Below are 14,093 nucleotides of genomic sequence, written 5' to 3' on the forward strand. Positions count from 1 at the left end.
GCTGTGCAGCCTCCAGGTGCAGAGGGCTTTCCTGGTACCTGCTTACCTCTATCATCTGGGCATTTCACAGGTATGTGTTCATGCACTGTTTTTATCATTTGAAAAAAACAACACAATTTTTAAGCCATTTCAGATGGAATCCAACACTGATTATGCCAACCGCCATTTCCAAACCACTCTGACCATGCTGGCAGCAGTTTCTCATTTTTTAAATTTCATCCGCCCCTGAGAGGGAAGGTGTAGCCATGAAGGGGGCGGAGCGAGAGAGACCACTGACCCTCATGAGCTCCCACTGGACACCGCCTGCTGCTCCCACTTTCCTCACTCACATCTCACAAGCAGGGGCAGGATGGGCATTGCCTCTCAGAAGAGACCAGCGTTCAGAGGAGCAAAGTGCTGGCCTCAGGCCACACAACCAACTGCGAGTGACAGAACCAGACTCGGACTCAAGGCCTCGGATCCCTAAGTCGGAGTCCTTCCAGAAACATGCGTCTAAGACGCCTGTGGTGAGCAACAGCAGCGGTGCCGATGCAGAGCCCTGTCACCATGGCAAGAATGAAGGGTGCCAACTGGCTAATCCGTGTATTATAATATTTATTTAATGATAGAGGTTTGTTACTTTATTTGCTCCTTATACAGTTTCTTTTTTTAAAATATATTTTTATTGATTTCAGAGAGGAAGGGAGAGGAAGAGAGAGATAGAAACATCAATGATGAGAGGGAATCATTGATTGGCTGCCTTCTGCACGTTGGACCTAGCCCACAACCCAGCCATGTGCCCTTGACTGGAATCGAACCTGGGACCCTGTAGTCTGCAGGCCGACACTCTAGCCACTGAGCCAAACCAGTAAGGGCCCTTATACAGTTTCTTAAGATAGAAAATGTGATGATTGATTTGAGAACTTTTTACTCTAAATGTCCCTCTCAGCACCGCATCCCATAAATTTTGGTAGCTTGTATTTTTATTCCGGTCCAAACATTTTCTAGTTTTCCTGTGGCTTCCACGTGGCCCCATGATTTATTCAGAAGGGGGTTACTTGTTTAATGCCCACGTTGGGGAGATGCTCTTGTCCTCTGTCACTGCGCTCTAGTGTGACTCTCCTGTGGTTAGAGAACCTGGTTTGCATAATTTTAACCTTTCAAGTTCATAGTTTCTGTTGCAATGCAGGTCACCTGAGGTCTACCTGAGCGTCCTTGGAAAGAATGTGTTGTGCGCTTGCTAGAGGGTGGCATGCTCTCTAGGCGGCAGACCATCCAGCGGCTGACAGTCAGCCTTCTGTCCTGGCTGATTCTGTCCACACGTCTGCCAGGTGCTATCCAGAGAGGAGAGCTGGCCCTCCAGCTGTAGCTGGACTTGCCCGCTTGTCTCACCCCTGTCAGTGTGCCCTGTGCTCTGCAGCTGGTACCTGGTGCACACACACTGAGAACCAGTCTGTCTCCATTAGCAAGTGTCCCACCTTCTGGTAGTTTCCACTGCTCTGCAATCCTTTTATATGTTAGTATATCTGCTCCATCTTCCTCTTGCTCAGTATTTTCATGGTAAATCTTACCCATCCTCTCATTTTAACCCACACATTTTATATATTTAGAGTAAGTTTCTTTTAGAAAGCATAGATCTGGGCCATTTTTTTTAACCCATTCTGTGGGGTATCCAGACACTGCTGGTATGTTCAAACCATCTACATGGATTGTAATTGTTTGTTTTCCGTTTTTCCTTCCTCTAACTCTTCTTTCCTGCCTTGGTTTTGTGTGTTTAAGTTATTTTAGAATTCCATTTTAATTTATTGGCTTTTTGTCTCTCTTTAGTAGGTGATCTAGGGACTAAAATATATTTAATATTTCACAATCTATTTAGAACCAATATTTTACCACTTCATTGTGGAATGTACAAACTTTACCATCATATCACCTCCCCCTGTATTTTATTTAAACTTTAACTTTCTAATCCCCCATCACCACAAATGATGCAGTCGAGTCTCCCACAACTGGGGAGGTTGCAGGGCCCGCACACCCGGAGCGCAGAGGGTAAGCCTTGCTGGGGAAAACCACCTTCAGGAGCACAGCATCTCCCCTGCCAGGTGAGTACGTCCCCTGTACCTTCTCTCCGTCTTCTATTTTACATCTACACACACCGAAACCCCAGGCATGACTTTTTTCTCCCAACCAAATATATTTTAAAGAACTCATTAAGAGAACAACGGTCTACTGTATTTATCTAGCATGTACCATTTCTGCTCCTCTTCCTGCCTAAGTTTCAGGTTTCCTTCTGACAGTGTCCCTACTGTCTGAACAGCTTCCTTTGGCAATTCTTTTAGAACTGCTGGCCACACATTCTCTTCGCTTTCCTTCATCTGAGAATACCTTCATTTCACTGTCATTTCTAGGCATTTTTGCTAGATACAGAATTTTGGGTTGGTAGCTCCTTTCTTTCACTTCCTTCTGGCCTCCATAGTTTCTGATGACAAAATCAGCTATTCAAATTGTTGTTTTCTGGCTGCTTGTAAAATTTTTGTCTTTATTTTCAGCAATTTGGTTATGATGTGTCTGGGCATGGGCTTCTTAGTCTTTATCCTGTTTGGAGTTCATGGAGGCCCCTCTCCCAAGTCTGTAGATTTATGTCTTTTCCCAGACTTAAAACACATTCATTTATTCCAACATTGTTTTCTGCATCACATTTTTCTCCTCTCCTACTGGAACTCCAGTAACGAAGTGTTAGACTTTTTTTTTTTTAATTGATTTTTTACAGAGAGGAAGGGAGAGGGATAGAGAGTTAGAAACATCGATGAGAGAGAAACATCGATCAGCTGCCTCCTGCACACCTCCTACTGGGGATGTGCCCACAACCAAGGTACATGCCCCTTGACCGGAATCGAACCTGGGACCTTTCAGTCCACAGGCCGCTGCTCTATCCACTGAGCCAAACCGGTTAGGGCAAGTGTTAGACTTTTTAATGTTGTCCCACATGTCCCCAAGGCTCTACTCATTTCCTCCAATCTTTTTTTCTCTGTATTATTCAGATTGGATAATTCCTATTGATCTAAAAGTTCACTCTCTCTTTCCTCTGGCATCTCCATCCTACACTGAGCCTGTCCAGTTTTTATTTCAGTTACTGTATTTCTCAGTTATAAAATTACTATGTAGTTCTTCTTTGTATTTTCTGTATCCGTACTGACACAATCTATCTTCCATTTCAAGAGTGTTTGCCCTTACTTGTTGGAACATTTTTGTAACAGCTGCTTTACTAGTTAATGCTGACAACTGTGTTATCTTGGCACTGGTGTCTGTTGTCTTTCCCTTGTGAGTTGAGATTTTCTTAGTTTTTCATATGCCAAGTAATTTTTAATTGCATTCTAGATATTTTGAATATTGTCACGAGACTCTGGGTCTTATCAAAACCCCTTGGAGAATGTTGATACTTTTGTTTCAGCAGGCAATTGACCTGGCTGGATCCCAGATCCAAGTTCTAATCAGGCTTCTGTGAGTTGTGGTTCCAAAATCAGTTGAGATTTCAAAGCCTTTGCAGTACTTGGTGAATCTATCCCACGTGCGCCCACCCAGCTGTCTGGGATTTGTGTGGTGGCCTATCCCCACGGTCAGTTCTCGAAGTCTATGTGTGCTATTTGGGTCGGATCCATGTATCCACAACTTGGGAGTAAGCCCTGCTATTCATACAACCTTAAACAGTCACTTTCCTGAGCTCTTCCTCCCGACACGGCCCCCAGTACTTGCTGGTTCCTCAGTCTCCCTTTTTCTGGTTCTCTAGCCACTCTTCCCACAACTATGTCTGTCTTGGGGCCAAATGGTGGGAAGAGAGAATACAGCATCAGGCGTTTGTCCCACCTTGGGAACGAAGCTCCTGTAATCAGTTTTAGGCTCCTGCCAGCCCTTGCTCTGCTGCCAAGAGACTGCTTGGGGGCTGGGTGTGCGAGAACAGAGAAAAGGCAACAATCAAATGTGGGGCCTCTGCATTCTCTCTGAGTGCTAGGAGACCCCTTTCTCACCCAGAACCAGAGAGTGTCTCCAAGCACTGTCTGTCCATGTTAACACCCCCCATGGGTTGGGGCTACCTTGAATTCTGGCTGTGAAATACCAGAGGGGGGAAATGGTAAACTCAGTCAATTCAGTGGTACTTCAAGTTCTGGTTTTCCTCCCCGACTGTTACTTTTCCGGACCCCTAACCCTATGCCATGCGCGATGTGCAAGTTGTACAGCTGCATCCACTGGGAGAGATGGAGCCGAGTGTACTTGCCCAGAATGGGGCTGCTCTTCTTGTGAACTGGTTAAACCCATTCTCCAAGGATACACGGGATGATGGCAATGAAGGAAGTTTTCTGTTTTAGAATCTACCCGCAGGCCCACCCCCGTTACCTGCACTGACCACAGGGCTTATCCCTCCCGCAATATGTGATGATGGATGGTTTTCTAAGCACCCAGACTTCTCAGAACCCAGAGGTGAGAAGAATGACTGTTACTCTGAGAGGTCCTGGTTTTGCCCTCTTCGGGATTCTCTCTTTAACATCTCACCGCTGACTTGAGATTCCAGAAGGTCGTCCAAGACATTCCAGGTTATAAAAAGCCAAACACCGGCGCTCACCTTTGCTCGCTGGCAGCGTTTTTCCTAGGACACTGCCCTCCACAAGCCTGTCCTTTCCTGCCGCTCTGCTGGCCACCCTCAGCCGCTGCCTCAGAGCCCACCCAGGACCCAAACTATCTGCTGAACCTCGTTTCCTGACAATAGTGCCAATTCCTCAAGTCTGTGTACACCATGTTATGTTTAAAAGACTCACAAACTCTGTCCTTGCCCCAGCTGGTGTAGCAAGGTGGTTAGAACATTGGCCTGAGCACCAAAGGGTCAAGGGTTAGATTCCCAGTCAAGGGCACAGGTTCGATCCCCAGCCCGGGTTGGGGCACGTGCTGGAGGCAACCAATCAATGTCTGTCTGTCTGTCTGTCTGTCTGTCTCTCCCTCCCTCCCTCCCTCCCTTCTACTCTCTCTAAAAATCAATGGAAAAAATATCCTCGGGTGAGGATTAACAAAAAAAAAAAACATAAACCAACACCAACAAAAAACCTCTGTCCTAAATGTTTGCAGCCATGTGCCTTTCTGATATCCACCTTTAGTGGTCTTTTCTTTTAAAAAAATTAAAAGAACATGCATGGAAAAATTACTGAAAGGAAAAGTACCAAAATGCAAACAGTAGTTATTTGGGGTAGCAAGACTCCAAATTTCTTAATTTGCTAGCATCTTATACATCTTCTACAAGTTAATATAATGAGGAAGTATGTATTGCTAATTTATCTTTAAAAAATCCACTCCCCATATCCCAAAACTTGAGCAATTGGGGGACCATTAAGCCGTGGCCATCTCATGCCAGGCTACAGCAGGACTCGATAACATGGCTTCACCTACACAACTTCACTGGAACATCCAATTTCCCAGCCACTGCTTCTCAAACAAGACTGCACATCGGATTCACCTGCAGAGCTTAAGTATAAACAAAACACCTGTTCAGCTGGAAGGGCATGTGAGAAGAGAAGAACAATTCTAAAGTTTTAGACCTCAAAGCTTGGCACAGAGTGCGGAATCTCGGAAGGAAGGTGGGGGAGGGTGGGTGGGAGGTAATCAACCAAAGACCTTGTATGCATATATGCATGACCCATGGACACAGACAGTGGGGTGGTGAGGGCCTGGGGTGGGGCTGGAGGGGGTCGATGGGGGAAAAGAGAGGACATATGTAATACTTTCACAATAAAGATTTTAAAAATAAAACAAAATGATGCATACTGAACTAAATACGAAAATACAATAAAAATATTTTTTTAAAAAAGTATTTCAATTCGCCGAACCGGTTTGGCTCAGTGGATAGAGCGTCGGCCTGCGGACTCAAGGGTCCCGGGTTCGATTCCGGTCAAGGGCATGTACCTTGGTTGCAGGCGCATCCCCACTGGGGGGCATGCAGGAGGCAGCTGATCGATGTTTCTCTCTCATCGATGTTTCTAGCTCTCTATCCCTCTCCCTTCTTCTCTGTAAAAAATCAATAAAATATATTTAAAAAAAAAGTATTTCAATTCAATACATGTTTTAGACCTGAATAAAAGGGTCAAGTCTGTCATTTACCAAAATGAGGAAAGATGCAAGGGAACAGGTTCAAAAGGGTGGAAAGAAAGTAAATAAAGTTTAGGCCTCTACTTGTTAAACAGGAAATGCCTATACACGTCCACGTGAAGCTGTACAGTAGGCAGCTGCAGGCCCACATTGGATCAGAGATGCAGTCCCGGCTGGAGACATACGTGGGGGCTGTCAGCGGAGGGGGACATGCGAAGCCTCGAGTCCAGCTGAGAGCTCCCAGAGGGTGACCACAGACAGAGAAGCGCTCAGAGCCAGCCCGGCCTGGCCCCAGCACGGCAGTATGTGTTGAAGCAAATGAAGGGAGAGGCAGGGCCAGGTTCATTCTCACATGCAGTTTCACTTCCTGTTGTCCAGGGCAGACTTGTCACAGGACAGAAACCAGAACAGCAAACACCCCCAGCACTAGAGACATTCAGCGCTGCTCGGAGCACATGGTGAATATTCACTCTCTTAACCCGCACCTCAGAGGCAGGGACTCCTGTTCTCCAAGTTCCAGAGAGGAGGAAGATGGGGTGCAACAAGGTGAAGTAACGTGCCCAAAGCCACGCAGCCAGGCTGTGGCAAGGCTGGGACACAGCGCTGGTGCCTGGCCCCCACCCGCATTAAGTCACCATGTGATGCTCTAAGTACTACAAGCTGCGAAAGAAGGGAAAGGAGTTCGTCTCCCCAACACCTGCCGGGCTTTAGCTCTGATGGAGCATCATCACCGCCCGGGACCACAGTCTAGCACGCAGGCCCAGCACGGGGCTCTCTGAGTGTGTGAATTGACGTCTGCGACAACAGCCAGCGAGAGCCAGGTGCCCAGGAGCCTCCCCACGGGGGCAGGTCCCTGGCTCTGGATCCCTCTCAGGCAGTGCAGCTTGGGGGTGGGGTGGGGGTGAGAGTGGGGACGGGAGGGATGAGAGATGAGAGGGCGAGAGACACAAAGCACCAGCAAACAACACGGCAGGACTGCATGGCTCGCGCAGGTGCAAGCACATCCTTTGTTATTGATGGCTGCAGCCAGACGGCGCTCTTCTCGGCAGTGTTGTGTCACCACACAGTTAGCTGACCTGTTCATTTCAGCTCACAAACACCCTTTAGGTCAAAGAACATGCCCACACTCACCTTCAGAAAACGAATGACCAAGATGGCAGAGACATTTAAGCACGATGCAAGTAATATTAAGAATAAATCTATTTAGTACGATAGCTACTTTTTTGAAAGTGTGGATTTCTTTTAAAATATTTTAACTGCTTGGCTACTTAGTCTTCTAAGAAATATTTTGCTGAGTTTTACAAACAAACTCATCATATTTTAATTTTATGCTATTTTAATAAGCCTATACAAGAAGTGATCCAAATTTAAAATACAAACTCCAACACTGATTTATTTTGTGAATCTCCTGGCTCCAGACACCAGCTCTGGGGAATGTTAGGCCACATTCAGAACAAACTTAATTTGATAAGGCATAAAATAGGTGCACATCCACCTTGTGGCCCCGGCCAGACCCCAATGTGTGCACACTGCCTCCCTCACACACCGCCCGCCTGTATCCACCATGTTTCATGCTCAGAGGGGCCAACCTCGGCCACCACTACTGCCACAGCCCTGAGCCAGACACCCCTTTCTCTCACCTGGACTAGCCTAAGAGCCACACTCTTTCCAGGGTGACCACATCATTCTGAGCCTGCAGGCCAGAGCCAGGGACCAGGGTCATCATGCCACATTACATCACCATCACATCACATCACATCACAGAGGCCCCCTGGACAGCACCCCCACCTCCTGCTCACGCTGCCCCTTCCCGACAGTCAGCCCTGCTGCTCCTCTGCCTGTGTCTAGATCAGGGGTGGGCAAACTTTTTGACTCGAGGGCCACAATGGGTTCTTAAACTGGACCGGAGGGCCGGAACAAAAGCATGGATGGAGTGTTTGTGTGAACTAATATAAATTCAAAGTAAACATCATTACATAAAAGAGTACGGTCTTTTTTTTTTTTAGTTTTATTCATTTCAAACGGGCCATAGTTTGCCCACGGCTGGTCTAGATGCTTCTTTGGTACAATGGGGACAATAATAGTATCTTCTTCATAAGGTTGTTGCGAGTTTTAAATGAACTAGAAATCTAAGTGATGACTCACTTAAAGTTAGCAGAAGTAACCACTCAGTACATGATCCATCCCCATTATTATGACTTCTCCATCACACCTTTACACTCAACCCCCTGTATGGCCTGGCCCGCAGGCCCTGCCGCCCTCCCCATGCACCTGTGCTGCTCTTCCAACCGCTGCGCTGCAAGCACTTCCTCCCGAGGCCTCTCCTGAGCACAGGTGTGTGCTGTTTCCCCAACCCCAGTGCAGAGCGAGGGCCTGTACCAGTAGACCCTCGAGTGTTCACAACAATCATCAATGAACACAAAGCAGGCGGGAGGGGTGCGGCTGCTGGGGGCAGTGTCGCAGCTCTGGGCTCACAGCCTAGAAGATGCAGGTGGTGGGTCAGCCCCCCGGCCTGCTGTCCCTGCAGGAGCCCCTCTGTGAAAGGTGAGCATGTGCCTCCAGCTGCCCCGACGGGCCTGACCCCGAAGCCTGGCAGACATGTGGGCAGCTCCAAGGCCAGCAAGGGAGGGTCACTACAGCCGGGTGAACAACGCAGCACCGGAAGGATTCAGTCCCAGGAAGCCCAGGGGATCAGAGAGGGCGCTTTACTAGCAAACACAGTCAATACAAATCAACCACAAACACATTTGCAACTATTACCAGGAAAAAGTGACTACATTAAATCAAGTTATAAATATCTAAAGCCCAGCTCTCTCAACTGAACACTCTGATGTGCCTGTTACAAACTGTCAGAAATGATGAAGTACAGTCACTGACATGCTGAAGACAGGCTTGAGTGTTAGGAACTTGGCATGCAAATTAATACAAAGTTTCCCCGTCCCAAAACCTCCAAAATAGTCACTTTTGCAAGGTTCATAAGTATATGCTGCACAGCACACGTTGTGTGTATCTTGTATACCTTTTGTACTTTCTTTGACTCTTTCTGAGCATTCTCTCGGAGTGGTATTTTTCCAAATAACTTCCATCCCAAGTCATTTTGTTTGTCAAGTCTTGCATTTTGTTTTCTAGTAAGCAAGTTCCTATAGGGAGAGAATAAAAGGTTAGGGAATTCCTCGGTGGTTAGAACATCAGGACAGCCGAGTCACTCTAAAGAAAACCAGCAGACTTCCTGTGACAGGTCAATGTGGTGAGCCACTCACTCCAGGTTTTCAGACTTGATTTCCATACAGACATGAAATTATGCAGTAGGTGAAAGACCTTGAACCTCAAGTAAGATTTTTGTTATTCATTGTTAGGTGTACAAATTCTATAATTTAGAGTAAGGAATGTATTACATCATGACACAGGATATCAGAAAAAATGAACTTTGAAGTCAGACCAAAGGGAACGAAAACTCTGGCTCAGCCATTCACTCGCTGTGTGACTCTGGCCTGTATGTTAACCTGTCTGAGCCTCAGTTCCCTTGTTCAACATGGGTCTTTGTAGGAATTAAAATGATAGCTATAGCCCAGCTGGTATGGCTCAGTGGTTGAGGGTTGACCTATGACAGGAGGTTCGATTCCCAGTCGGGTATCGTGCCGGGGTTGCAGGCTCGATCCCCAGTGGGGAGTGTGCAGGAGGCAGCTGATCAATCATTCTCTCTCATCACTGATGTTTCTATCTCTCTTCCTCTCTCCCTTCCTCTCTGAAATCAATAAAAATATATCTTTTTTTAAAAGTTACAGCTACACAATCAGTGCTCAAAGAACAGCTGCCAGTGTTGGTCAGTGGTTAGAGCATCAACCCTCGGACTAAAGGGTCACAGGTTCAATTTCTAGTCAAGGGCACGTACGTGGATTGACAGTTCGAACCCTGGCCTCGGTTGGAGTGTGAGCAGGAATCGATGTGTCTCTTTTACATGGATATTTCTTTCTTTCTCTCTCTCCCCCTTTCCCTTACACTTTCTCTAAAAAAAAAAAAAAAAATCAATGGAAAAATTCTCAGGTGAGGATTTAAAAAAAAAGAACAGCTGCTTTAGTACTTAACCTTTAGTTTAGTTTAAGTTATCTATCAGGTAAATCTATATACCTATTCACAGTCTCCACATTTCATAGAAAGAAAGCCACCCAGGAGTCTGTCATGAGGTCTCCTCTCCCAACGACACATAAACACAAGACCCAAGTAACAAAACAAATCCCAAATGGTGGTGCAAAGTAAGCTCTGTTTGGGATGCACCGCTTTGGTGTACTCACTACAAACAGGTGGCTTCCAGGCCCACAGCAAAGTATCCGATGCGCAGCGTCTTGTGTGCCAGCAGGTAGGCAAGTGTCAAAGGAAGAAGGGGACGCAGCTAACGGAAACAGCTGCCAGTTTGAAAGGGCTCCCATTGGCTAACAATTTAATCATCAACATAAATAATGAGAACAGGGATTATAATCCACTGAATAAGACAGAAAGGCACGAGCCTACATGGGTACAAATAAACAAACATTAATGCACGGAGGAGGAAGGAGAGCTACAGGACGCCACCTAGCAAGTACAGAAAGGTGGGTGGAGTTAGAACGGGCCACTGGGTGCTAACCCTTGCAGGTGAAAGCTGGATGAGGACCAGGGTCTTCATACCAGGGTGATCACAAAGGCAAAACCAGTTCTCTCTCCAGTGGAGAAACTTCCTTGAGGAAGTGATCACAGCTGGCATCGCTAACGTCAGGAGCGACAGCACACACCGCCATGTTGTTGGCAGCTACCCAATGCACCAGGGACCCTTCCAGGCCCACCTCGAGCCTGTCACACATACTCAGCCACTGGCCAGCAGCAGCCGTCACCCCGGGGCATTCCTCCACTAGGGAGCAGAGCACAGGAGGAGCAGGAACTTCTGCCTCAAGCTCGAGCCCCCAGCTGGGCCAGCACTCTGCTCTGCAGGAGGGAGGGCAGTGACAGAGAGATCCGAGGGACCGAGGGACCAGCTGGGTTTACAAGAAAGGTGCTGGACCCCCACCCCCCCATCTGTTGACAATGCCTATCCCGATTCCCTGGATAATAATGCTGAAGAGGCGGTTAAGCCACTGCCAACTAACAGACTGAGGGAGGCAGAGAACTTGGGCAGGAAAAAGGAGTCAGGGTTTCACCCCTGCGTGTATCCCAGGGCTTGCAAAATAATTATTTTCATCTCACTAGGTCACAATGCAGAGGAAAAGATAGGAGATGCCCTTGGTTCTGTGCCTCGAGGTGAAGACCTTTGAAATGCCTTTTTCAGATTCCCGGGCGCATGACCACCTCAGGGAGCAGAGCACAAACCCTTAAATACCCCGCACCTTGGTTTCTCCCACCTCTAAGTACTCTTCCTTCCATTCCTTCCTTAATTCCAAAAGTATAAAAAAGCTGCAAAACTGTCATTCTACAGGGCATCTGAGCTCTTGCTCCCCAGCATGTAGTCAGTTTGGTTCAAGTAAACTCGTCAAAATTCTCTACAGGTCTGAACGTCCTTATGTTGACACCAATGACAGAGTCAAGTAAAAATAGTGCTGGTTTCTGCCTGCCAGCCCCGGGAAGCCAGCAGCTCACGGGCACACTGGGAGTGCATGTCACAAGGAAACAGTGCCATCACAGTTAGGAGCAAGATGGGTCAGTGACACATCTCACGGGGACAACATGGACCATTAGAATCCTGTCCCCACGAAGCTTTCCTCTTCTCAGCCTAGATTTATCCACTTGTTTTTCGGTTTTCATCACCAGAATCTAAGTCCTTGAGGGTGGATATAGCAGGTCCTCGAATCATGACGTCAGTTTGTTACCGTTGATGAGGTGCTGTAGAAACTTAACTCTTGCAGATGTTATAAAATTGGTTTTTGCCCAGCTGGGGTGACTCGGTGGTTGAGCATTGACCCACAAACCAAGAGGTCACCAGTTTGATTCCTGGTCAGGGCACAGGCCTGGGTTGTAGGCCAGATCTCCATTAGGGGGCGTGCAGGAGGCAGCTGATCAATGTTCCTCCCTCATTGATGTTTCTATCTCTCTATCCTTCTCCCTTCCCCTCTCTCTAAAATCAGTAAAAACCTATTAAAATAATAATAAATAAAATAAATAGTTTTTGTTATGGGTCATTTCACTGAAAGTCACAGAACCTATCGACACGTTAAGTGAGGACGTACTATATACTGCCTCCTATTCACTGTGGTGACTCCAGTCTAGAACAGTTCCTGGCATGTAGGAAAGCATTCAAAATTATTCCATGCATGCTTTTCAGGGCCTCTTCACAAACATGACACAAGAATGGTTCCTGCCCATTTAAAGTAGAGGAAGCTAGGATCCGAACAGCTCGGGGAGTCCTGGCAGAGAGACAGCTAATGGGCACAGGGCCGAGAGGCAGGGGGACGTGTCCGAGCTGCTACATGGAAATCTGGAGTCAGCGCCGTCCCAGGGTGCATGAAGCAATCCTCCCCACCCTGCGGAGCAGGTTCCACAAGCCACCAACTCTCAGCAGGGATTTCTCAAAACCTCTCAGTCTTGAGAAATAAAACTCCAAAGTCCTCCTCCTTCAACACTGTGCAAGCGAACTCTGCTGCAATTCAGTGACTGCCTGGGCCTCGTGCTCTCTCCCTCGTTCAGCTCACTAACAGGAGTTGTAGCAAGTTAGCCAGGAGTAACCAGGAACACCCAGCGTTCCGTCCCACGCGCCCCGATGGCTATCTCCTCCACCATTTCCTTTACAGATCACCTATCAGGGACCGCATGTGTGAAACAGCCCCACCAGGAAGGCACAGAGTCGCCATGGTACAGACAGGAAACCGGCTCGGGGAGGTTAAGGACTTCACTCCTGACGGGATATACACACCCTGGCACCCCCTGGGGTAGAGAAGACAGAAATCCTGAGTGATGCTTCCAAAACCCTTGCATAGCTTGTGTGCTTTTCCCGCTCTCCACCCCGCAGCAGCGGCAGGCTTCCCTGCCTCAGACCCCACACTGGCCCTCACTCTGCTCTGGACAGGGAAGAGGGAGAGGCCAGCCACTTCAGCCATCTCAGGTGAAAAACAAAACACACTCTGCAGAGCAAGCCTCCCGTGTGACAGAATTCTCCCTGCCCCGGGGAAAGACCAGTCACTGTGCCCCAAATTCCTAGTTCCACAACTAAAAGCGCTCAGAGCTAGAAACACTTGGAGCCTCTCCTCCTTTAGAAAATGTGACCCCAGTAGTATCTGAGGCTAAAGAGTGGATCCCTAAAAACAGAGGTAGCGGTCAACTCAAGGGAGGGTAGTGAGCACCTGCCGAGAGCTCCTGGCGCACAGCAGACCCTGCTGGAGCTACAGGACACACCCACTTCATCTAAGAAACACACAAGGAGGCAACTCTGCCCAATGGGCAGCGGGGGCCTACACCTCCACACAGGGAAATAACCCAGCTCCAGTTACGTCTCCAGTTTAAAAACAAGAAAGGCAGCACTGGGACCACAAACCTGTCCATGAGCAGGAGCGCAGAGGAGACGGACATCGCGTCTACTGCGGCCACACGGCTCTGCAAGGCCAGCCGCAGACGGGCGGACTCTCCCCTCGCCGCATTCCTGGCAGCCGGAGCCAGAGTCCCGGGGAAGCACCATGGATGCCTTCGGAGCCCAGCTCTACAGTCTGGAAGGTTAAGGCACCAGGACAGAGCGGCCTCTGGAAAGGCGGGGGCGGGGCAGGCAGGGCTCTGACTCCTAACTAGTCACAGGGAGGGAGGAGGGAGGAGGGAGGAGGGCGGGCAGTCTGGGAAGCAAAGCATGAGTGACCGGTTCCGGGGACTCAGCACAGCTCCACTCCACATCTCGGCGCCATGCAGAGACCCAGAGCCACACACAGCGCCAGAGAGGCCAACGAGCCACAAAACCCAGGGCACTCCTTTCTGGGAAGCAAGGTGAAGTCACACTTGCAACGACTTAGAGCATGTCCTGTGTGTCAGACACTGAGCTTTGT

At 48.2% G+C, this 14,093-nt stretch overlaps 1 protein-coding gene and 1 non-coding gene across 6 annotated transcripts in view; both read right to left on the bottom strand.

The window, feature by feature from the left end:
* Window positions 1-14,093, bottom strand: part of TBC1D14 (TBC1 domain family member 14) — a 68,405-nt gene that overhangs the window by 29,421 nt on the left and 24,891 nt on the right. For 4 of the 5 annotated variants that reach the window (XM_023746415.1, XM_023746414.1, XM_006105351.3 and 1 more), the window contains one exon: window positions 9,125-9,245. In XM_023746415.1, the coding sequence (XP_023602183.1) occupies window positions 9,125-9,245 (121 nt within the window). Of the gene's footprint in view, window positions 1-9,124; window positions 9,246-13,597; window positions 13,771-14,093 lie in introns of those variants that run through there. The other variant, XM_006105352.3, reaches the window with a different exon arrangement.
* Window positions 1,926-2,086, bottom strand: LOC111823779. Its single transcript, XR_002826879.1, has one exon. It is a non-coding gene; the product is annotated as a U1 spliceosomal RNA (small nuclear RNA).

This window comes from Myotis lucifugus, unplaced genomic scaffold (assembly GCF_000147115.1).
Source record: "Myotis lucifugus unplaced genomic scaffold, Myoluc2.0 scaffold_676, whole genome shotgun sequence".
In the NCBI taxonomy this organism is placed as follows: Eukaryota; Metazoa; Chordata; class Mammalia; order Chiroptera; family Vespertilionidae; genus Myotis; species Myotis lucifugus.